This window comes from Mustelus asterias, chromosome X, assembly GCF_964213995.1.
Source record: "Mustelus asterias chromosome X, sMusAst1.hap1.1, whole genome shotgun sequence".
In the NCBI taxonomy this organism is placed as follows: domain Eukaryota; kingdom Metazoa; phylum Chordata; class Chondrichthyes; order Carcharhiniformes; family Triakidae; genus Mustelus; species Mustelus asterias.
In genome coordinates, this window is record NC_135834.1 from 7,247,016 (window position 1) to 7,271,327 (window position 24,312).

The 24,312-nt window shown below is 52.4% G+C and overlaps 1 protein-coding gene across 1 annotated transcript in view; it reads left to right on the forward strand.

Moving 5' to 3' along the window:
• LOC144481836 (fidgetin-like) overlaps positions 1-23,255 on the forward strand; it is a 114,076-nt gene extending 90,821 nt beyond the window's left edge. Inside the window, exons 5-6 of the mRNA XM_078200989.1 lie at positions 10,840-10,896; positions 21,043-23,255. Coding sequence (XP_078057115.1) covers positions 10,840-10,896; positions 21,043-23,255 — 2,270 coding nt within the window. The remainder of the gene's footprint in view (positions 1-10,839; positions 10,897-21,042) is intronic.
• The last annotated feature ends 1,057 nt before the right edge of the window (positions 23,256-24,312 follow it).

Genomic DNA, 24,312 nt, shown 5'->3' on the forward strand with positions numbered 1-24,312 from the left:
GTGTGTCAGTATCTGCAGTGGGTTACCCAGGGAGTGTGTCAGTATCTGCAGTGGGTTACCCAGAGAGTGTGTCAGTATCTGCAGTGGGTTACACAGGGAGTGTGTCAGTGTCTGCAGTGGGTTACCCAGGGAGTGTGTCAGTATCTGCAGTGGGTTACCCAGGGAGTGTGTCAGTATCTGCAGTGGGTTACCCAGGGAGTGTGTCAGTGTCTGCAGTGGGTTGCCCAGGGAGTGTGTCAGTATCTGCAGTGGGTTATCCAGGGAGTGTGTCAGTATCTGCAGTGGGTTACCCAGGGAGTTTGCCAGTATCTGCAAAGGGTTACCCAGGGAGTGCGTCAGTATCTGCAGTGGGTTACCCAGGGAGTGTGTGACTATCTGCAGTAGGTTACCCAGAGAGTGTGTCAGTATCTGCAGTGGGTTACCCAGGGAGTATGTCAGTAACTGCAGTGGGTTACCCAGGGAGTGTGTCAGTATCTGCAGTGGGTTACCCAGGGAGTGTGTCAGTATCGGAGTGGGTTACCCAGGGAGTGTGTCAGTATCTGCAGTGGGTTACCCAGGGAGTGTGTCAGTATCTGCAGTGGGTTACCCAGGGAGTGTGTCAGTATCTGCAGTGGGTTACCCAGGGAGTGTGTCAGTATCTGCAGTGGGTTCCCCAGGGAGTGTGTCAGTATCTGCAGTGGGTTACCCAGGGAGTGTGTCAGTATCTGCAGTGGGTTACCCAGGGAGTGTGTCAGTATCTGCAGTGGGTTCCCCAGAGAGTGTGTCAGTATCTGCAGTGGGTTACCCAGGGAGTGTGTCAGTGTCTGCAGTGGGTTACCCAGGGAGTGTGTCTGTATCTGCAGTGGGTTCCCCAGGGAGTGTGTCAGTATCTGCAGTGGGTTACCCAGGGAGTGTGTCAGTGTCTGCAGTGGGTTACCCAGGGAGTGTGTCAGTATCTGCAGTGGGTTACCCAGGGAGTGTGTCAGTATCTGCAGTGGGTTCCCCAGGGAGTGTGTCAGTATCTGCAGTGGGTTACCCAGGGAGTGTGTCAGTGTCTGCAGTGGGTTACCCAGGGAGTGTGTCTGTATCTGCAGTGGGTTACCCAGGGAGTGTGTCAGTGTCTGCAGTGGGTTACCCAGGGAGTGTGTCAGTATCTGCAGTGGGTTCCTTAGGGAGTGTGTCAGTATCTGTAGTGGGTCACCCAGGGAGTGTGTCAGTATCTGCAAAGAGTTACACAGGGAGTGTGTCAGTATCTGCAGTGGGTTACCCAGGGAGTGTGTCAGTATCTGCAGTGGGTTACCCAGAGAGTGTGTCAGTATCTGCAGTGGGTTACACAGGGAGTGTGTCAGTGTCTGCAGTGGGTTACCCAGGGAGTGTGTCAGTATCTGCAGTGGGTTACCCAGGGAGTGTGTCAGTATCTGCAGTGGGTTACCCAGGGAGTGTGTCAGTGTCTGCAGTGGGTTGCCCAGGGAGTGTGTCAGTATCTGCAGTGGGTTATCCAGGGAGTGTGTCAGTATCTGCAGTGGGTTACCCAGGGAGTTTGCCAGTATCTGCAAAGGGTTACCCAGGGAGTGCGTCAGTATCTGCAGTGGGTTACCCAGGGAGTGTGTGACTATCTGCAGTGGGTTACCCAGAGAGTGTGTCAGTATCTGCAGTGGGTTACCCAGGGAGTGTGTCAGTAACTGCAGTGGGTTACCCAGGGAGTGTGTCAGTATCTGCAGTGGGTTCCTTAGGGAGTGTGTCAGTATCTGTAGTGGGTCACCCAGGGAGTGTGTCAGTATCTGCAAAGAGTTACCCAGGGAGTGTGTCAGTATCTGCAGTGGGTTACCCAGGGAGTGTGTCAGTATCTGCAGTGGGTTACCCAGAGAGTGTGTCAGTATCTGCAGTGGGTTACACAGGGAGTGTGTCAGTGTCTGCAGTGGGTTACCCAGGGAGTGTGTCAGTATCTGCAGTGGGTTACCCAGGGAGTGTGTCAGTATCTGCAGTGGGTTACCCAGGGAGTGTGTCAGTGTCTGCAGTGGGTTGCCCAGGGAGTGTGTCAGTATCTGCAGTGGGTTATCCAGGGAGTGTGTCAGTATCTGCAGTGGGTTACCCAGGGAGTTTGCCAGTATCTGCAAAGGGTTACCCAGGGAGTGCGTCAGTATCTGCAGTGGGTTACCCAGGGAGTGTGTGACTATCTGCAGTGGGTTACCCAGAGAGTGTGTCAGTATCTGCAGTGGGTTACCCAGAGAGTGTGTCAGTATCTGCAGTGGGTTACCCAGGGAGTGTGTCAGTATCTGCAGTGGGTTACCCAGGGAGTGTGTCAGTATCTGCAGTGGGTTACCCAGGGAGTGTGTCAGTATCTGCAGTTGGTTACCCAGGGAGTGTGTGAGTATCTGCAGTGGGTTACCCAGGGAGTGTGTCAGTATCTGCAGTGGGTTACCCAGGGAGTGCGTCAGTATCTGCAGTGGGTTACCCAGGGAGTGTGTGACTATCTGCAGTGGGTTACCCAGAGAGTGTGTCAGTGTCTGCAGTGGGTTACCCAGGGAGTGTGTCAGTATCTGCAGTGGGTTACCCAGGGAGTGTGTCAGTATCTGCAGTGGGTTACCCAGGGAGTGTGTCAGTGTCTGCAGTGGGTTGCCCAGGGAGTGTGTCAGTATCTGCAGTGGGTTATCCAGGGAGTGTGTCAGTATCTGCAGTGGGTTACCCAGGGAGTTTGCCAGTATCTGCAAAGGGTTACCCAGGGAGTGCGTCAGTATCTGCAGTGGGTTACCCAGGGAGTGTGTGACTATCTGCAGTGGGTTACCCAGAGAGTGTGTCAGTATCTGCAGTGGGTTACCCAGGGAGTGTGTCAGTAACTGCAGTGGGTTACCCAGGGAGTGTGTCAGTATCTGCAGTGGGTTCCTTAGGGAGTGTGTCAGTATCTGTAGTGGGTCACCCAGGGAGTGTGTCAGTATCTGCAAAGAGTTACCCAGGGAGTGTGTCAGTATCTGCAGTGGGTTACCCAGGGAGTGTGTCAGTATCTGCAGTGGGTTACCCAGAGAGTGTGTCAGTATCTGCAGTGGGTTACACAGGGAGTGTGTCAGTGTCTGCAGTGGGTTACCCAGGGAGTGTGTCAGTATCTGCAGTGGGTTACCCAGGGAGTGTGTCAGTATCTGCAGTGGGTTACCCAGGGAGTGTGTCAGTGTCTGCAGTGGGTTGCCCAGGGAGTGTGTCAGTATCTGCAGTGGGTTATCCAGGGAGTGTGTCAGTATCTGCAGTGGGTTACCCAGGGAGTTTGCCAGTATCTGCAAAGGGTTACCCAGGGAATGCGTCAGTATCTGCAGTGGGTTACCCAGGGAGTGTGTGACTATCTGCAGTGGGTTACCCAGAGAGTGTGTCAGTATCTGCAGTGGGTTACCCAGAGAGTGTGTCAGTATCTGCAGTGGGTTACCCAGGGAGTGTGTCAGTATCTGCAGTGGGTTACCCAGGGAGTGTGTCAGTATCTGCAGTGGGTTACCCAGGGAGTGTGTCAGTATCTGCAGTTGGTTACCCAGGGAGTGTGTGAGTATCTGCAGTGGGTTACCCAGGGAGTGTGTCAGTATCTGCAGTGGGTTACCCAGGGAGTGCGTCAGTATCTGCAGTGGGTTACCCAGGGAGTGTGTGACTATCTGCAGTGGGTTACCCAGAGAGTGTGTCAGTATCTGCAGTGGGTTACCCAGAGAGTGTGTCAGTATCTGCAGTGGGTTACCCAGGGAGTGTGTCAGTATCTGCAGTGGGTTACCCAGGGAGTGTGTCAGTATCTGCAGTGGGTTACCCAGGGAGTGTGTCAGTATCTGCAGTTGGTTACCCAGGGAGTGTGTGAGTATCTGCAGTGGGTTACCCAGGGAGTGTGTCAGTATCTGCAGTGGGTTACCCAGGGAGTGTGTCAGTATCTGCAGTGGGTTACCCAGGGAGTGTGTCAGTATATGTCGTGGGTTACCCAGGGAGTGTGTCAGTGTCTGCAGTGGGTTGCCCAGGGAGTGTGTCAGTATCTGCAGTGGGTTATCCAGGGAGTGTGTCAGTATCTGCAGTGGGTTACCCAGGGAGTTTGCCAGTATCTGCAAAGGGTTACCCAGGGAGTGCGTCAGTATCTGCAGTGGGTTACCCAGGGAGTGTGTGACTATCTGCAGTGGGTTACCCAGAGAGTGTGTCAGTATCTGCAGTGGGTTACCCAGGGAGTGTGTCAGTAACTGCAGTGGGTTACCCAGGGAGTGTGTCAGTATCTGCAGTGGGTTCCTTAGGGAGTGTGTCAGTATCTGTAGTGGGTCACCCAGGGAGTGTGTCAGTATCTGCAAAGAGTTACCCAGGGAGTGTGTCAGTATCTGCAGTGGGTTACCCAGGGAGTGTGTCAGTATCTGCAGTGGGTTACCCAGAGAGTGTGTCAGTATCTGCAGTGGGTTACACAGGGAGTGTGTCAGTGTCTGCAGTGGGTTACCCAGGGAGTGTGTCAGTATCTGCAGTGGGTTACCCAGGGAGTGTGTCAGTATCTGCAGTGGGTTACCCAGGGAGTGTGTCAGTGTCTGCAGTGGGTTGCCCAGGGAGTGTGTCAGTATCTGCAGTGGGTTATCCAGGGAGTGTGTCAGTATCTGCAGTGGGTTACCCAGGGAGTTTGCCAGTATCTGCAAAGGGTTACCCAGGGAGTGCGTCAGTATCTGCAGTGGGTTACCCAGGGAGTGTGTGACTATCTGCAGTGGGTTACCCAGAGAGTGTGTCAGTATCTGCAGTGGGTTACCCAGAGAGTGTGTCAGTATCTGCAGTGGGTTACCCAGGGAGTGTGTCAGTATCTGCAGTGGGTTACCCAGGGAGTGTGTCAGTATCTGCAGTGGGTTACCCAGGGAGTGTGTCAGTATCTGCAGTTGGTTACCCAGGGAGTGTGTGAGTATCTGCAGTGGGTTACCCAGGGAGTGTGTCAGTATCTGCAGTGGGTTACCCAGGGAGTGCGTCAGTATCTGCAGTGGGTTACCCAGGGAGTGTGTGACTATCTGCAGTGGGTTACCCAGAGAGTGTGTCAGTGTCTGCAGTGGGTTACCCAGGGAGTGTGTCAGTATCTGCAGTGGGTTACCCAGGGAGTGTGTCAGTATCTGCAGTGGGTTACCCAGGGAGTGTGTCAGTGTCTGCAGTGGGTTGCCCAGGGAGTGTGTCAGTATCTGCAGTGGGTTATCCAGGGAGTGTGTCAGTATCTGCAGTGGGTTACCCAGGGAGTTTGCCAGTATCTGCAAAGGGTTACCCAGGGAGTGCGTCAGTATCTGCAGTGGGTTACCCAGGGAGTGTGTGACTATCTGCAGTGGGTTACCCAGAGAGTGTGTCAGTATCTGCAGTGGGTTACCCAGGGAGTGTGTCAGTAACTGCAGTGGGTTACCCAGGGAGTGTGTCAGTATCTGCAGTGGGTTCCTTAGGGAGTGTGTCAGTATCTGTAGTGGGTCACCCAGGGAGTGTGTCAGTATCTGCAAAGAGTTACCCAGGGAGTGTGTCAGTATCTGCAGTGGGTTACCCAGGGAGTGTGTCAGTATCTGCAGTGGGTTACCCAGAGAGTGTGTCAGTATCTGCAGTGGGTTACACAGGGAGTGTGTCAGTGTCTGCAGTGGGTTACCCAGGGAGTGTGTCAGTATCTGCAGTGGGTTACCCAGGGAGTGTGTCAGTATCTGCAGTGGGTTACCCAGGGAGTGTGTCAGTGTCTGCAGTGGGTTGCCCAGGGAGTGTGTCAGTATCTGCAGTGGGTTATCCAGGGAGTGTGTCAGTATCTGCAGTGGGTTACCCAGGGAGTTTGCCAGTATCTGCAAAGGGTTACCCAGGGAATGCGTCAGTATCTGCAGTGGGTTACCCAGGGAGTGTGTGACTATCTGCAGTGGGTTACCCAGAGAGTGTGTCAGTATCTGCAGTGGGTTACCCAGAGAGTGTGTCAGTATCTGCAGTGGGTTACCCAGGGAGTGTGTCAGTATCTGCAGTGGGTTACCCAGGGAGTGTGTCAGTATCTGCAGTGGGTTACCCAGGGAGTGTGTCAGTATCTGCAGTTGGTTACCCAGGGAGTGTGTGAGTATCTGCAGTGGGTTACCCAGGGAGTGTGTCAGTATCTGCAGTGGGTTACCCAGGGAGTGCGTCAGTATCTGCAGTGGGTTACCCAGGGAGTGTGTGACTATCTGCAGTGGGTTACCCAGAGAGTGTGTCAGTATCTGCAGTGGGTTACCCAGAGAGTGTGTCAGTATCTGCAGTGGGTTACCCAGGGAGTGTGTCAGTATCTGCAGTGGGTTACCCAGGGAGTGTGTCAGTATCTGCAGTGGGTTACCCAGGGAGTGTGTCAGTATCTGCAGTTGGTTACCCAGGGAGTGTGTGAGTATCTGCAGTGGGTTACCCAGGGAGTGTGTCAGTATCTGCAGTGGGTTACCCAGGGAGTGTGTCAGTATCTGCAGTGGGTTACCCAGGGAGTGTGTCAGTATATGTCGTGGGTTACCCAGGGAGTGTGTCAGTATCTGCAGTGGGTTATCCAGGGAGTGTGTCAGTATCTGCAGTGGGTTATCCAGGGAGTGTGTCAGTATCTGCAGTGGGTTATCCAGAGAGTGTGTCAGTATCTGCAGTGGGTCACCCAGAGAGTGTGTCAGTATCTTCAGTGGGTTACCCAGGGAGTGTGTCAATATCTGCAGTGGGTTAAACAGGGAGTGTGTCAGTATCGGCAGTGCATTACCCAGGGAGTGTGTCAGTATCTGTAGTGGGTTACCCAGGGAGTGTGTCAGTATCTGCAGTGGGTTACCCAGGGAGTGTGTCAGTATCTGCAGTGGGTTCCTTAGGGAGTGTGTCAGTATCTGTAGTGGGTCACCCAGGGAGTGTGTCAGTATCTGCAAAGAGTTACCCAGGGAGTGTGTCAGTATCTGCAGTGGGTTACCCAGGGAGTGTGTCAGTATCTGCAGTGGGTTACCCAGAGAGTGTGTCAGTATCTGCAGTGGGTTACACAGGGAGTGTGTCAGTGTCTGCAGTGGGTTACCCAGGGAGTGTGTCAGTATCTGCAGTGGGTTACCCAGGGAGTGTGTCAGTATCTGCAGTGGGTTACCCAGGGAGTGTGTCAGTGTCTGCAGTGGGTTGCCCAGGGAGTGTGTCAGTATCTGCAGTGGGTTATCCAGGGAGTGTGTCAGTATCTGCAGTGGGTTACCCAGGGAGTTTGCCAGTATCTGCAAAGGGTTACCCAGCGAGTGCGTCAGTATCTGCAGTGGGTTACCCAGGGAGTGTGTGACTATCTGCAGTGGGTTACCCAGAGAGTGTGTCAGTATCTGCAGTGGGTTACCCAGGGAGTGTGTCAGTAACTGCAGTGGGTTACCCAGGGAGTGTGTCAGTATCTGAAGTGGGTTCCTTAGGGAGTGTGTCAGTACCTGTAGTGGGTCACCCAGGGAGTGTGTGAGTATCTGCAGTGGGTTACCCAGGGAGTGTGTCAGTATCTGCAGTGGGTTACCCAGGGAGTGTGTCAGTATCTGCAGTGGGTTACCCAGAGAGTGTGTCAGTATCTGCAGTGGGTTACACAGGGAGTGTGTCAGTGTCTGCAGTGGGTTACCCAGGGAGTGTGTCAGTATCTGCAGTGGGTTACCCAGGGAGTGTGTCAGTATCTGCAGTGGGTTACCCAGGGAGTGTGTCAGTGTCTGCAGTGGGTTGCCCAGGGAGTGTGTCAGTATCTGCAGTGGGTTATCCAGGGAGTGTGTCAGTATCTGCAGTGGGTTACCCAGGGAGTTTGCCAGTATCTGCAAAGGGTTACCCAGGGAGTGCGTCAGTATCTGCAGTGGGTTACCCAGGGAGTGTGTGACTATCTGCAGTAGGTTACCCAGAGAGTGTGTCAGTATCTGCAGTGGGTTACCCAGGGAGTATGTCAGTAACTGCAGTGGGTTACCCAGGGAGTGTGTCAGTATCTGCAGTGGGTTACCCAGGGAGTGTGTCAGTATCGGAGTGGGTTACCCAGGGAGTGTGTCAGTATCTGCAGTGGGTTACCCAGGGAGTGTGTCAGTATCTGCAGTGGGTTACCCAGGGAGTGTGTCAGTATCTGCAGTGGGTTACCCAGGGAGTGTGTCAGTATCTGCAGTGGGTTCCCCAGGGAGTGTGTCAGTATCTGCAGTGGGTTACCCAGGGAGTGTGTCAGTATCTGCAGTGGGTTCCCCAGGGAGTGTGTCAGTATCTGCAGTGGGTTCCCCAGAGAGTGTGTCAGTATCTGCAGTGGGTTACCCAGGGAGTGTGTCAGTGTCTGCAGTGGGTTACCCAGGGAGTGTGTCTGTATCTGCAGTGGGTTCCCCAGGGAGTGTGTCAGTATCTGCAGTGGGTTACCCAGGGAGTGTGTCAGTGTCTGCAGTGGGTTACCCAGGGAGTGTGTCAGTATCTGCAGTGGGTTACCCAGGGAGTGTGTCAGTATCTGCAGTGGGTTCCCCAGGGAGTGTGTCAGTATCTGCAGTGGGTTACCCAGGGAGTGTGTCAGTGTCTGCAGTGGGTTACCCAGGGAGTGTGTCTGTATCTGCAGTGGGTTACCCAGGGAGTGTGTCAGTGTCTGCAGTGGGTTACCCAGGGAGTGTGTCAGTATCTGCAGTGGGTTCCTTAGGGAGTGTGTCAGTATCTGTAGTGGGTCACCCAGGGAGTGTGTCAGTATCTGCAAAGAGTTACCCAGGGAGTGTGTCAGTATCTGCAGTGGGTTACCCAGGGAGTGTGTCAGTATCTGCAGTGGGTTACCCAGAGAGTGTGTCAGTATCTGCAGTGGGTTACACAGGGAGTGTGTCAGTGTCTGCAGTTGGTTACCCAGGGAGTGTGTCAGTATCTGCAGTGGGTTACCCAGGGAGTGTGTCAGTATCTGCAGTGGGTTACCCAGGGAGTGTGTCAGTGTCTGCAGTGGGTTGCCCAGGGAGTGTGTCAGTATCTGCAGTGGGTTATCCAGGGAGTGTGTCAGTATCTGCAGTGGGTTACCCAGGGAGTTTGCCAGTATCTGCAAAGGGTTACCCAGGGAGTGCGTCAGTATCTGCAGTGGGTTACCCAGGGAGTGTGTGACTATCTGCAGTGGGTTACCCAGAGAGTGTGTCAGTATCTGCAGTGGGTTACCCAGGGAGTGTGTCAGTAACTGCAGTGGGTTACCCAGGGAGTGTGTCAGTATCTGCAGTGGGTTCCTTAGGGAGTGTGTCAGTATCTGTAGTGGGTCACCCAGGGAGTGTGTCAGTATCTGCAAAGAGTTACCCAGGGAGTGTGTCAGTATCTGCAGTGGGTTACCCAGGGAGTGTGTCAGTATCTGCAGTGGCTTACCCAGAGAGTGTGTCAGTATCTGCAGTGGGTTACACAGGGAGTGTGTCAGTGTCTGCAGTGGGTTACCCAGGGAGTGTGTCAGTATCTGCAGTGGGTTACCCAGGGAGTGTGTCAGTATCTGCAGTGGGTTACCCAGGGAGTGTGTCAGTGTCTGCAGTGGGTTGCCCAGGGAGTGTGTCAGTATCTGCAGTGGGTTATCCAGGGAGTGTGTCAGTATCTGCAGTGGGTTACCCAGGGAGTTTGCCAGTATCTGCAAAGGGTTACCCAGGGAGTGCGTCAGTATCTGCAGTGGGTTACCCAGGGAGTGTGTGACTATCTGCAGTGGGTTACCCAGAGAGTGTGTCAGTATCTGCAGTGGGTTACCCAGGGAGTATGTCAGTAACTGCAGTGGGTTACCCAGGGAGTGTGTCAGTATCTGCAGTGGGTTACCCAGGGAGTGTGTCAGTATCGGAGTGGGTTACCCAGGGAGTGTGTCAGTATCTGCAGTGGGTTACCCAGGGAGTGTGTCAGTATCTGCAGTGGGTTACCCAAGGAGTGTGTCAGTATCTGCAGTGGGTTACCCAGGGAGTGTGTCAGTATCTGCAGTGGGTTCCCCAGGGAGTGTGTCAGTATCTGCAGTGGGTTACCCAGGGTGTGTGTCAGTATCTGCAGTGGGTTACCCAGGGAGTGTGTCAGTATCTGCAGTGGGTTCCCCAGGGAGTGTGTCAGTATCTGCAGTGGGTTACCCAGGGAGTGTGTCAGTGTCTGCAGTGGGTTACCCAGGGAGTGTGTCTGTATCTGCAGTGGGTTCCCCAGGGAGTGTGTCAGTATCTGCAGTGGGTTACCCAGGGAGTGTGTCAGTGTCTGCAGTGGGTACCCAGGGAGTGTGTCAGTATCTGCAGTGGGTTACCCAGGGAGTGTGTCAGTCTCTGCAGTGGGTTCCCCAGGGAGTGTGTCAGTATCTGCAGTGGGTTCCCCAGGGAGTGTGTCAGTGTCTGCAGTGGGTTACCCAGGGAGTGTGTCAGTGTCTGCAGTGGGTTACCCAGGGAGTGTGTCTGTATCTGCAGTGGGTTACCCAGGGAGTGTGTCACTGTCTGCAGTGGGTTACCCAGGGAGTGTGTCACTATCTGCAGTGGGTTACCCAGGGAGTGTGTCAGTATCTGCAGTGGGTTACCCAGGGAGTGTGTCAGTATCTGCAGTGGGTTACCCAGGGAGTGTGTCAGTGTCTGCAGTGGGTTACCCAGGGAGTGTGTCAGTGTCTGCAGTGGGTTACCCAGGGAGTGTGTCTGTATCTGCAGTGGGTTACCCAGGGAGTGTGTCGGCAAGGGGCAGAGAAATTAGACTTATTCTGTATCCGTCGAAGAAATGGAGAACTGGGGGCTGGGGGTTCGGTGGTGGGTGGGGGTTGTGGGGGGGCGAGGGGTGTAGGAGTTGGGGGGGTGATGGGGCAGGTGGTGGGGGGGGGGGGGTGTTGCGGTGGGACCTGTGATCCTGAATGAAATAGGATGCATTCCCTTCAACTGGAGCCATGCAAAGTCTTTAAATCAATGGCAAAATTGACAACCATGGTCAGGAAAGTCCAATAAAAGGACTGGTGTTGGTCGCGTGTCTGTTCTTCCTGTTTTTCAGTTGCCAGCAAGGGGATGCGACGCCTGGAAGAAACGGTGGAGCTTCAATGGATCTCAGGTGATCATGTGAGGGGTGTAAGAACAAACGGTTATATTCCCACAGGATGAGATGTTGTTGATGGAATTCATCTGGCTGATCCTGCCTCACAGGACAACCCTGAAGGTGGAATTGACACTCGGAGATGGAGCAGTGTAGAGCTCTGGATATCCTAGGACTGCAGGCTTCACACACCTCATAGAATCATAGAATTGAATCATAGAAACCCTACAGTACAGAAAGAGGCCATTCGGCCCATCGAGTCTGCACCGACCACAATCCCACCCAGGCCCTACCCCCATATCCCTCATATTTTGCCCACTAATCCCTCTAATCTACGCATCCCAGGACACTAAGGGGCAATTTTAGCATAGTCAATCAACCTAACCCGCACATCTTTGGACTGTGGGAGGAAACCGGAGCACCTGGAGGAAACCCACGCAGACACGAGGAGAATGTGCAAACTCCACACAGACAGTGACCCAAGCCGGGAATCGAACCCAGGTCCCTGGAGCTGTGAAGCAGCAGTGCTAACCACTGTGCTACCGTGCCGCCCACCTGACTGACTCTTTCTGCACAGGGGAGGCAGGAGGGAAAGGGTTAGATGTTTGGATGCATGGGGTGTTCCGTATTGAGGTATTCTGTGACAGCGTGAAGGGAATAAGATACTCACTGCCCGCACCCCCTCCCGTGCTCACCAACCTACACCAGGGCCCAGTCGAGCGACACTTCAATTTCAAAGCTCTCATCCCTGTTTACAGATCCCTCCATGGAGTCGTCCTTCCCTGAATCTGTAACTTCCTGCGGCCTCCCAGATCTCTGCGCGCCTCCAATTCCGGCCTCCTGAACATCCTTGATTTTAATCGCTCTGCCATTGGCGGCCGTACCCACACCTGCCTGGGCCCCAAGCTCTGGAATTCCCTCCCTAAACCTCTCCACCCCTCTCGACCTCACTCTCCCCCTTTAAGACACTCCTTAAAATTGACGTCTTTGACCAAGCTTTTGGTCACCTGACGTAACATCTCCTTACCTGCCTCCGATTTTGTTCGATGACGTTCCACTGAAGCTGTTCTGTGGCGTTTAAGGCGCTGCGCAAATGCAGGGTGTTATTGTTGCCTCTCTTCCCGTCACGCTCAGTCGGTCCGCGATCCCGCTGCCATGCCATGCAAGGAGAGCCGGCCTTTTGCGAGCTTTCAAGGTCAACTTAAAATGTAGGATGGGTAACAGCGCCAAAAGGGCAAACATTCTTTACATCCTCCAGGAAGGTGAGACAAGCAGAGAGGGCAAAGGTGAAAGGATAAAATTCTCCGGCCTCGCCCGCGGCTGGGATTCTCCAGTCCCGCTGCGGTGAACGGAGATTTGGCTGAGCGCCAAACTCTCCGTCCGCAGGTTGTGAACGGCCGAAGAATTCTGGGCCTCGTCTTCGCACAGATGGCAGGGTGGCACAGCGCCCTATTTGAAGCCTGAGGCAGCATTAGCATGCGTCCGGAAGGGTGACCCGCTTGGCATTCCAGGCCATTCCCCCCGTACGGTTGCCGGGCACCCTGCCCAATGGGAGGTGGGCGCCATCGCTGAATACAGTGCCCACTCTGACGGGAACAGATGTGGATAGAGCAGTGTGCATATTTTAAAGTACCTGGCCTGGTAAGGCTATCTTGCAGACACCCATACCAGGGAGAAGGCCAAAGCATTGCCTGTAAATCTATTCCATGTTCTATGCCAATCTCTGGGGAGGGTGTGTCCCAGGGGTCTTCCAACGAGGTGGCATTTTCTCAGGAAATCAATGTCACAATATAAAGATAAACTTTATTAAAAACCAGTGACCAATGGGAGAGATTATTGACGATAGTCTACGATACAGAATGTCAGGACCCCACGAATAAGCTCTGATGTTATCTGTAAAAGTCAAGACAGTTAGGCATTTTCTTAATTTAATTTCACACCTCATATGAGTATAATGTTGGGTGGCACGGTGGCACAGTGGTTAGCAATGCTGCCTCACAGCGCCAGGGACCCTGGTTCAATTCCCGGCTTGGGTCACTGTCTGTGCGGAGTCTGCACATTCTCCTCGTGTCTGCGTGGGTTTCCTCCGGGTGCTCCGGTTTCCTCCCACAGTCCAAAGATGTGTAGGTTAGGGGGATTGGCCATGCTAAATTGCCCCTTAGTGTCCCGGGATGTGTATGTTAGAGGGATTAGCAGAGTAAATATGTGGGGTTATGGGGATGGAGCTCAGGTGGGATTGTGGTCGGTGCAGACTCGATGGGCCAAATGGCTTCCTTCTGCACTGTAGGGATTTTATGATTCTATAAAAGTAATTTCATTTAATGTCAATACATCAATATAAATTTCTGTCAGACAATCCAGCCAATTGCTCAGTACTTTCCAGCATCATGGTTTCATAATGGCATGGGTGGCACGGTAGCACGATGGTTAGCACTGCTGCCTCACAGCGCCAGGGACCCGGGTTCAATTCCTGGCTCGGGTCACTGTCTGTGTGGAGTTTACACGTTCTCCCTGTGCCTGCATGGGTTTCCTCCGGGTGCTCCGGTTTCCTTCCACAGTCCAAAGATGTGCAGGTTAGGTGGATTGGCCGTGCTAAATTGTCCCTTAGTGTCCAAAGATGTGCAGGTTAGGTGGATTGGCCATGCTAAATCACCCCTTAATGTCAGGGGAACTAGCTAGGGTAAATGCATGGGGTTACGGAGATAGGGCCTGGGTGGGATTGTGGTTGGTGCAGACCCGATGGGCCACCGTAGGGATTCTATGATTCTTATTTATCCGTTACTAACCGAATGTTATTCCCGCTCTAGCTTGATTACTTCCCCGTTGCCTGGATACGGCAGCCATTACTATAATGGCCAACGTGGAGGTTTCCCACTGGCTCACCGCCAAGTTTGATTGGACATTCGTTCTTGCGTCCGGAATTATACCTAATCTGTGTCTGGGCTGAGAACCAACTATTCATTAAAGTTTCAAAACGTGTCCCCTCTCCGAGATAGTATTCTCGCTAAGGTTTCCAGGCCGATTGGTTCTTCAACTGTTCAATGCTCCCAATACGCTTTTTGCTACCTTGCGTCCAATCACAGTAAAATACTTTGAAATGCATTTAAAATATCAACCTATATGTCTTAAAATGATAGCTACTTGATTTAATTCTCTGACTGTATTATCATGTGGGTAAGTTATCAGTTCTCTACCTTCTGTTGGCTCCTGTCAGTGTCCGCGTTAGAACAAAGAACACAGAAAAGTACAGCACAGGGACAGGCCCTTCGGCCCTCCAAGCCCGTGCCGATCATGATGCTCTAACTAAACTAAACAAAATCCCTTCTGTCCTTACCCAGTCCGTATCCCTCTATTCCCTCCCTATTCATGGACCCATCCAGATGCCTCTTAAATGTTGCTAATGTTCCTCTTCCACCACCTCCTCTGGCAGTGCGTTCCAGGCACCCACCACTCTCTGCGTGAAAAACCTCCCCCGCACATCTCCCTTAAACTTTCCCCCTCTCACCTTGAACCTGTGCCCCCCTTGTAATTGACACTTCCACCCTGGGGAAAAAGCCTCTGACTATCCACCCTGTCTGTGCCTCTCATCATTTTGTAGACCAGGTCTCCCCTCAGCCTCCGTCTTTCCAGTGAAAACAATCCCAGTTTATTCAACCTCTCCTCATCGCCAACACCCTTGAGACCCGGCAACATCCTGGTGTTCTGTCTAAACTAAAAGAAATGGGGTGGCACGATGGCACAGTGGTTAGCACTGCTGCCTCACAGCGCCAGGGACCTGGGTTCGATTCCCGGCTTGGGTCACTGTCTGTGTGGAGTTTGTACATTCTCCCCGTGTCTGCGTGGGTTTCCTCCGGGTGCTCCGGATTCCTCCCACAGTCCAAAGATGTGCGGGTTAGATGGATTGGCCATGATAAAATTGAACCTAGCGTCAGGGGGATTAGCAAGGTAAATGTGTGGGGTTACAGGGATAGGGTGGGATTGTGGTTGGTACGGAGCTGATGGGCCGAATGGCCTCCTTCTGCACTGTAGGGATTCTAAATCCAAAATAATTTCTTTCAGGTGGAAAGACCTTTATGGCTCCTACATAGGCATTGCATGCTGACCCAGGCTTCAGCATCGCACATGCTCTAGGTACGATATGTTACTGCAACAGTGTAGCTTTGTGATGTGCAGTCACTAAGTGAGAGCTGGACTGAGAGCATGTCCATAACCTTGTTCTTTCTCTTCGCAACACCTTGATACTGATTCATTGATTGCACCTTAATATAAAGACACAGCCTGAAACTGGAGGAAGACTTATTAGCCCTTGACTCACTTCAGGTAGCTACCTCCAGAGTCACCCAAGAACATTGAGGGATGGGGGAGAGTTAGGATTAGGGTTAGGTGTGATTCTATTAACCCACCAGGAAGTTTTTATTAAACCAAACTTTATTTAACAATACAATTAAAATAAAACAAAAATAATTGGCATAACTTTTATCAATTGAAATACTTAAACAGGGCAAGGTATAATTCTTATCTATCCATCTCTATAGTTCCAATTTAAGCAATATCCCCATAGACAAAAATCCCTTCTTCAGAACCAGCTTGCACCAAAAACAGACACGCTCACATGGATGCTAGATTTCCAGCCTTTTAACACCTCTGGACAGACATCCAGGCAGCCGCCTGTCTTCTGACTCTCATATCATAATTTCCAGAGGAAGATCCAAACAGCAGAATCTCAGGGAAAGAGGCTCGTTTCTTGGCAGATTCCAGTCTCCAACCCCCGAGAGAGGGAAAGAGAGGCGTTGCTCTCGAGCGACTCCAAGCAGCATCTGAGCTTGATTTCTCTGTGTTAGCCTAGTTCCACCTAGTCCACCTAGATTTTCTGTCCATCAACCCAATCAAGCCCTACTCTGCAAAGCCCCAGGGGGAGATGCTAAAATAACAGAACATCATTAGTCCAGATTGGAACAAACATTCCGGCAGTTAGGAGCAATTATGCTGCTGCAGTAACAACAGGGGCTGTTGGATGCAGACCAAGTGGCACTGGTGTTAGAGCAGACGGTTAAAAGAAAAACCTGCACAAGAAACATGACACAAATACTTTTCTTAAAGGCACAGTATCGTCACAAAAGGAACATTGCGTGTCGTCTGCAGAGCATGGCTGTTCATGTGTTGAAGCTACTTCTCATTCACTTTCATGATGAGGCCCCCTCAGAAGCAACATTGTGCAGCATGGAGCTGCCATCTTGTCAGCTGAGGATAGAGGATAGTTGTGCATCCCAGCCCCAAGGTCCGCACTTGTCAGTGAAGGATAGTGCAGTCAACGGCTGTAGAGGAATCGAGAAGGATGGGCCACGCCTTTGTGACTTTGATTCGCGCCACTTCAGCTTGGCAGGGATGGGAGGCTGTTTGAGAGGGTCAAATAATATCATTTTATTCCAGTGCGGCCTCCGGCATCAGGTGGCGATGTTGCGGGAGGGCACTGAACAGTGTCGGCCCATGCGGATCCGTCCTCGCAGGGAGGGATGCGCGTGACTTTGGGAGGGGGCTACATGTCCAAGGAGTTTGAAGAAGAAAGGGAGGTGGGAGATGGGAGCGGTCAGAGAGTCAGAGGGCGGGGTTTTCCCACTCCTCCCGCCACAGGAATCATAGCGGGTGGGACATGAACCATGCAAAGGTCGACCTTGGACAGGATTTCCTGGCTTTGGGGCTGAGCACGGATGGGAAATCGGGCCCATAGAGTCATACAGTGCAGGAAAGGCACTTCAGCCCATCTAGCCTGCACTGACAATAATTACCACAGGGGGCACACCAATCCCGTTTTCCAGCACTTGTCCCATATCCTTTGACGTTTCAAGTGCTCAACAAGGTTGTAAGGTTTACGGCCTTCGCTACCTTCCCTACAGTGCGGCACGGTGACACAGTGGTTAGCACTGCCGCCTCACAGCACCAGAGACCCGGGTTCAACTCCCGGCTTGGGTCACTGTCTGTGTGGAGTCTGCACATTCTCCCCGTGTCTGCGTGGGTTTCCTCCGGGTGCTCCGGTTTCCTCCCACAGTCCAAAGAGGTGCGGGTTAGGTGGATTGGCCATGCTAAATTGCCCCTAGTGTCAGGGGAATTAGCAGGGTAAATATGTGGGGTTACGGGAATAGGGTCTGGGTGGGATTGTGGTCGGTGCAGACTCGATGGAACAAATGGCCTCCTTCTGTACTGTCGGGATTCCATGATTCTGTTCCAAATTCCCACAACCTGTTTGGAAGAAGGGCCAAGGATTCTTTTTTTGTCGGGGATGTCCAAAGCACATTTGAAAGAAGTCGGGTCAATGTGAGAAGGGACATTTTGAGTTTCAGAAGTTTGGCGAGACTTAGGTCGAGGGATCGTGTGGACAAAATGAACTCAGAGAGAGTGTAGATTAGAAACATCAAGATATTGTCCTTTGTTAAGTATACTCATGCCAAGAATGGCCCCTACTAAAAATAAATGTACTTTTCCGTTATCTGTCACTGCTGTGTAATTATGCATGTATTTTTCACGAAAACCTCGCTAAGTATTTTTCAGGCTGTCTGTGAATTGGAGCAGGAGGAATTCTTGTCCATTCGCGACTTGTCCCCGTCAGCTGTGATTTCATTGCTGCTCGCGGGATCTTGCTGTGCGCAAATCTGGCTGCGGCGTTGCCCACATTTGCAACCGTCACTTCCGAGGGGCTCCGCCGGCTTCGCAGCGCTTTGCGGCACGCTGAAGTCATGAAAGGCGCTACACAAATGCAAGTCTTTCTTTACTATTGCAACATTTTGCTTTGAGACTGGCGCCCGCCATTTTGTCAACTTGGACAATGAGAGGAAAATGTGGGCCAAGGCTTTCTGATTGGCTGGCCTGTGACTGGTGTGTTGCTTCGTCGGTCCACTCGATGTTGCTGGTGAGTTCATTGCCAATTACCAATGATGAACGGCCTCTACGCTAACCTTTCCTTCACTTCGCTCCCTGAATGTAATGCAATTCTCTTTGTTTAAATAGTTTGCAGAACAGAGTTGTTACTTTGCACAACTCACTCTTACCCTGCACTGTAACATTTTCCAACATGAAATTAGAAAGTAAGCAATTTTTAATAAATGTATTCCTTCGTGGGACAAGGGTGTCACTGGCAAGGCCCCGCACTTATTACCCATCCCTAATTGCCCCTTGAGAAGGCAGTGATGAGCCGCCATCTTGAACCCACTACAGTCCCTGTTGTGTAGCTACACAAACAGTGCTGTTACGGAGGGAGTTCCAGGATTGTTATTGGACATCAGTCAGTCCATGTGGTGTAGGTACACCCACAGTGCTGTTAGGGAGAGAGTTCCAGGATTGTTATTGGACATCAGTCAGTCCATGTGGTGTAGGTACACCCACAGTGCTGTTAGGGAGGGAGTTCCAGGATTGTTATTGGGCATCAGTCAGTCCATGTGGTGTAGGTACACCCACAGTGCTGTTAGGGAGGGAGTTCCAGGATTGTTATTGGACATCAGTCAGTCCATGTGGTGTAGGTACACCCACAGTGCTGTTAGGGAGAGAGTTCCAGGATTGTTATTGGACATCAGTCAGTCCATGTGGTGTAGGTACACCCACAGTGCTGTTAGGGAGGGAGTTCCAGGATTGTTATTGGACATCAGTCAGTCCATGTGGTGTAGGTACACCCACAATGCTGTTAGGGAGGGAGTTCCAGGATTGTTACTGGGCATCAGTCAGTCCATGAGGTGTAGGTACACCCACAGTGCTGTTAGGGAGGGAGTTCCAGGATTGTTAGTGGACATCAGTCAGTCCATGTGGTGTAGGTACACCCACAGTGCTGTTACGGAGGGAGTTCCAGGATTGTTATTGGACATCAGTCAGTCCATGTGGTGTAGGTACACCCACAGTGCTGTTAGGGAGAGAGTTCCAGGATTGTTATTGGACATCAGTCAGTCCATGTGGTGTAGGTACACCCACAGTGCTGTTAGGGAGGGAGTTCCAGGATTGTTATTGGGCATCAGTCAGTCCATGTGGTGTAGGTACACCCACAGTGTTGTTAGGGAGGGAGTTCCAGGATTGTTATTGGACATCAGTCAGTCCATGTGGTGTAGGTACACCCACAGTGCTGTTAGGGAGAGAGTTCCAGGATTGTTATTGGACATCAGTCAGTCCATGTGGTGTAGGTACACCCACAGTGCTGTTAGGGAGGGAGTTCCAGGATTGTTATTGGGCATCAGTCAGTCCATGTGGTGTAGGTACACCCACAGTGCTGTTAGGGAGGGAGTTCCAGGATTGTTATTGGACATCAGTCAGTCCATGTGGTGTAGGTACACCCACAGTGCTGTTAGGGAGGGAGTTCCAGGATTGTTATTGGACATCATTCAGTCCATGTGGTGTAGGTACACCCACAGTGCTGTTAGGGAGAGAGTTCCAGGATTGTTATTGGACATCAGTCAGTCCTTGTGGTGTAGGTACACCCACAGTGCTGTTAGGGAGAGAGTTCCAGGATTGTTATTGGACATCAGTCAGTCCATGTGGTGTAGGTACACCCACAGCACTGTTAGGGAGGGAGTTCCAGGATTGTTATTGGGCATCAGTCAGTCCATGTGGTGTAGGTACACCCACAGTGCTGTTAGGGAGGGAGTTCCAGGATTGTTATTGGACATCAGTCAGTCTATGTGGTGTAGGTACACCCACAGTGCTGTTACGGAGGGAGTTCCAGGATTGTTATTGGGCATCAGTCAGTCCATGTGGTGTAGGTACACCCACAGTGCTGTTAGGGAGGGAGTTCCAGGATTGTTATTGGACATCAGTCAGTCCATGTGGTGTAGGTGCACCCACAGTGCTGTTAGGGAGGGAGTTCCAGGATTGTTATTGGACATCAGTCAGTCCATGTGGTGTTGGTACACCCACAGTGCTGTTACGGAGGGAGTTCCAGGATTGTTATTGGACATCAGTCAGTCCATGTGGTGTAGGTACACCCACAGTGCTGTTAGGGAGAGAGTTCCAGGATTGTTATTGGACATCAGTCAGTCCATGTGGTGTAGGTACACCCACAGTGCTGTTAGGGAGGGAGTTCCAGGATTGTTATTGGGCATCAGTCAGTCCATGTGGTGTAGGTACACCCACAGTGCTGTTAGGGAGGGAGTTCCAGGATTGTTATTGGACATCAGTCAGTCCATGTGGTGTAGGTACACCCACAGTGCTGTTAGGGAGGGAGTTCCAGGATTGTTATTGGACATCATTCAGTCCATGTGGTGGAGGTACACCCACAGTGCTGTTAGGGAGAGAGTTCCAGGATTGTTATTGGACATCAGTCAGTCCTTGTGGTGTAGGTACACCCACAGTGCTGTTAGGGAGGGAGTTCCAGGATTGTTATTGGACATCAGTCAGTCCATGTGGTGTAGGTACACCCACAGTGCTGTTAGGGAGGGAGTTCCAGGATTATTATTGGACATCTGTCAGTCCATGTGGTGTAGGTGCACCCACAATGCTGTTAGGGAGGGAGTTCCAGGATTGTTATTGGACATCAGTCAGTCCATGTGGTGTAGGTACACCCACAGTGCTGTTCAGGAGGGAGTTACAGGATTGTTATTGGACATCAGTCAGTCCATGTGGTGTAGGTACACTCACAGTGCTGTTAGGGAGGGAGTTCCAAGATTGTTGTTGGACATCTGTCAGCCCGTGTGGTGTAGGTACACCCACAGTGCTGTTAGGGAGGGAGTTCCAGGATTGTTGTTGGACATCAGTCAGCCCGTGTGCTGTAGGTACACCCACAGTGCTGTTAGGGAGCGAGTTCATCTTGTTCACTAATGCCCTTTAGGGAAGGAAATGCCTGGTAGGCCCACAGCACGGACTCTTAAATGCACTCTGAAATGGGCCCAGTGAGCCATTCACTGATATTGAACCAATTTGCAGTGAGAGCGTACTACAGCGATTCAAGATGGCAGCTCACCACCATCTTCTCAGGGGTGATTAGGGACGGGTAATGAATGCTGGGTCTGGCCAGCGACGCCCACATGAAATGAATTGGAAAAGTGAGCATGGTTACCAAATAGCCTGAGGAATAGTGTCTGATATTGAAGGGAAAGACCACAGGCGCAGTACCATTCAACTCTGACAAATGGGTAACCGGATAACTTGTTTTGATACCTCGGAATGTCTCACTGCGTGCATTGGTGTTTGAAGATGTGGGTCACGATGTATTTTCTTACCTTCCAGGACTGTCGAAGATGTATTGGACCCCGGAGCACGGCCAGAGGCCAGAGGAATACCTTGACATCTCTTTTACAACGTCCGCCCTGGCTCACAAAGCCGAGGGTGACGATCCCAGCAGGCCACGACACCATTACGTGTGGGCCAACGGCGACATGTCGGCGCTGACTGCCTCCAACCTCCTGAAGAGGTTTGCGGAGAAGTACTCAGGCTACGTGCACGCTTCGTACGAGAGAGCGGAGCTGACTGCTTACGCCGACGGGTCGTTTGGGCCGGCCAACGAACTAAAGAATGAGAACGAGATCTGGCCAACGTCACTTCATGTCGACGATACGTATTCTGGGAATTCGCTGCACGATGGCCTTTCCGGCACCAAAGCGGGAGGTAATTCCGCCCTCCCGCCAGGCGATGGCGGTGCCGGGCTAGGCGGTTCCCCTGTGGGAACCAATAGTCAGCCTGAACCTCGCTATCCGAGTAACGCGTGTGGTCCCGCCACCCTCCCAAGTATTCAATCAAGCCTTCAGTCTCAGGAATACTCAGCAGGGTACAACGGACCTTATTTGCCCCCGGGTTACTGCAGTCAAACGGCATCAGCAGTTCCGTCCTCCTACACTTCACCTATAAACAGCTCAAGCTTCCTACAGCCAGCGCACCCCCCACCCGCTATGGTCCCACCTTACAGTTCAGCTCTGGTTGGGGTAAGCCCATTGTACAACTACCCTCCAAACACTTACCCTTGCCAACCAAGCACTGGGGCTGGCCATGTTGGTGCGCATCTTCCGTCTTCCTATTTACCTTCAGGTATCATGGCCCCCATCGCTCTTCCTCCCTCGTCCCGGCCTTCTGTTGTCCCGGGTTACGATTACCAAAGCCGCGACGTGACTCCAAGCCCGGCGGCACCGGACAGCGGCTTTTTGAAGAGGAGGGCTCCAGCAGCAAAAGAGGGCGAGCGCGCCGTTCGATACAGGAGATACAGCTACGGACAGCAAAGGGCTCCTTCGGGTTCCTACCAGCTGCCAGTCAAGGGTGACGGGTTCAGCGGGGATGACGGGTCACTGCCCGGGGAATTTAAGGGCAAAAGGCACATTGAGGTTGACCTCATTGGCAAGTACGGTGAGCAGGAGCAGAAAGGAGTGATGCCCCTCCCGTTTAGTGGCGAGGAACGTCCACTCCAGTCCGCTGAGGCCTTTGCAAAGTTTGCCCCTGCGTTAATGAATGGAGAAGAAGGAGATAACCGTGGCCGCATACTTAGTCACCAGGCGCAGCTCCGGAGAGTTGAGCCAGTTACCGCGAGCAACCAGTTAGAGGACCAACTGAAAAGCCTGGATTCCCAACTCCTGAATTTGGTGACCAATGAAATTGTTGATTGCGGCCCTCCAGTCCAATGGGGCGACATTGCTGGGTTGGATACGGCCAAAGCGGTGATCGAACAGCAGGTGCTGTGGCCCTTAATGAGGCCCGGAGCATACAGTGGGGGGACCGGGCTACCCAAAAGCATTCTGCTCTTTGGGCCACGCGGTGGCCGCAAAACCATGCTCACGCGATGCATTGCCACCCACCTCGGGGCAACTTTCCTCAAGGTTAGCGGGTCATCCTTCATTTCTAAGTGGAAGGGAGAAGGCGAGATGATCTTACAGGCGATGTTTCTCATCGCCCGGTCCCGTCAACCATCCGTTATCTTTATCAACGAACTCGATGCCATGCTTTCCGACACAGCGGGTGAAGGGGGCATCCATCTCAACCCCATTAAAGCCAAGTTACTGTCCCACGTCGAAGGCGTGGTGAACTCGAGGAGTGACCACATTATTGTCATCGGAGGTACAAGGCATCCCGATGACATTGAAGAGACCATCCACAGGTACTTTGTAAAACGACTTTATATCTCCCCGCCCGACAGCATCGCAAGGCGCCAGATTTTAACCTACGGCCTGTCCCAACAAGACCACTGTCTCAGCGACGGGGAGATTGGCTCCATTGTCCAGCGCACAGAGGGGTATTCTGGGAGCGACCTCGTGCAGCTCTGTCGCCAGGCGACCCTGGGGCGCCGGCGAGGCCTGACGGCGCAGCTCCAGCCCACCGCCTACCAGGACTTCGAGCACGCCCTTCGCAAAGTTCAGCCCACCGTCTCACGGAAGGAGCTGGAGCTGTACACAGAATGGAGCAAGTTGTTTGGGACTTGTGTCTGACCGTGAGCCTCTCTGGGGAGGGGGAGGGGGGAAAACAAAGGACGAGAACCCCCCCCCTCCATGCTCCGAAGATGGTGACACGAACGGGGATGTGACGAGGGTGCCCGTTTTGTGGACCATTAGGGCAAGAGTGCCAGCTCGACAAAGTGGAGCATTAACCTCCTGCCACAGCACCATCTATGAGATCCAAGGCTCCTTGGACTTCCCCATTGGAGCGCTGGGGTTTGAACAGTGTACGGGCCAGGCACCCAAAGATAGATGCAACCAGACTTCGAGATTCTCTATAACATCACCAAAATCGCATGACAGAGGAATCCACTGATGATATTTTTGTCAGTGCTCGTCAAGTTTCCAATATTGGTTGGTGTTTAAGCCGTCATATATTCTGATGTAATTGTGACACAGATTAATCAAAATGACTATTTTTCTTAAAATGTGCGGTTGTGTTTAAGGCTGTTTGTGTTGGCTGTTTTATGATCATACCCGTAACATTGCGTTCTTTTACAATCTTTCCGACTTACCTCAAAGGAATGTGTCGAACTCACTGTAACGGAGCAGTTTAAGATTAGCTGGTCACCCAACAGGTAAATCAAGAGTTTATCGCAATGGAAGCAAATGGTATGCAATGGTGGAAGGTGCCATCCCTACCGCCTTTGCCACCTCCCTCCTCACTGTCCAGTCCAAGGCCCCCGAACACTCCTTTCAGGTGAAGCAACACCTCGCGTGTACCTCCTGCAATCTGGTCGACTGTACCCGCCGCTCCCAATGGCGCCTCCTCCACATCGGGAGGGGGGGTAGACTGGGTGACCGCTTTGCGGAACGCCTTCGCTCAGTCCGCAAGCATGAGCTGTCGGTTGCCACTTCGCCTCGCCATCTTGTCCACGTGTCCGGCCTTGGCCTGCTGCAATGCTCCAGTGAAGCCCAAACCAAACTGGAGGAGCAGCACCTCATCTTCCGATTAGCCACTTTACAGCCCTTGGGACTCAACATTGAGTTCTACAACTTTACACTGCGACCTCTCCGCTCCATCCTGGCCCTTTTTTTCCCTTTTTTTTGT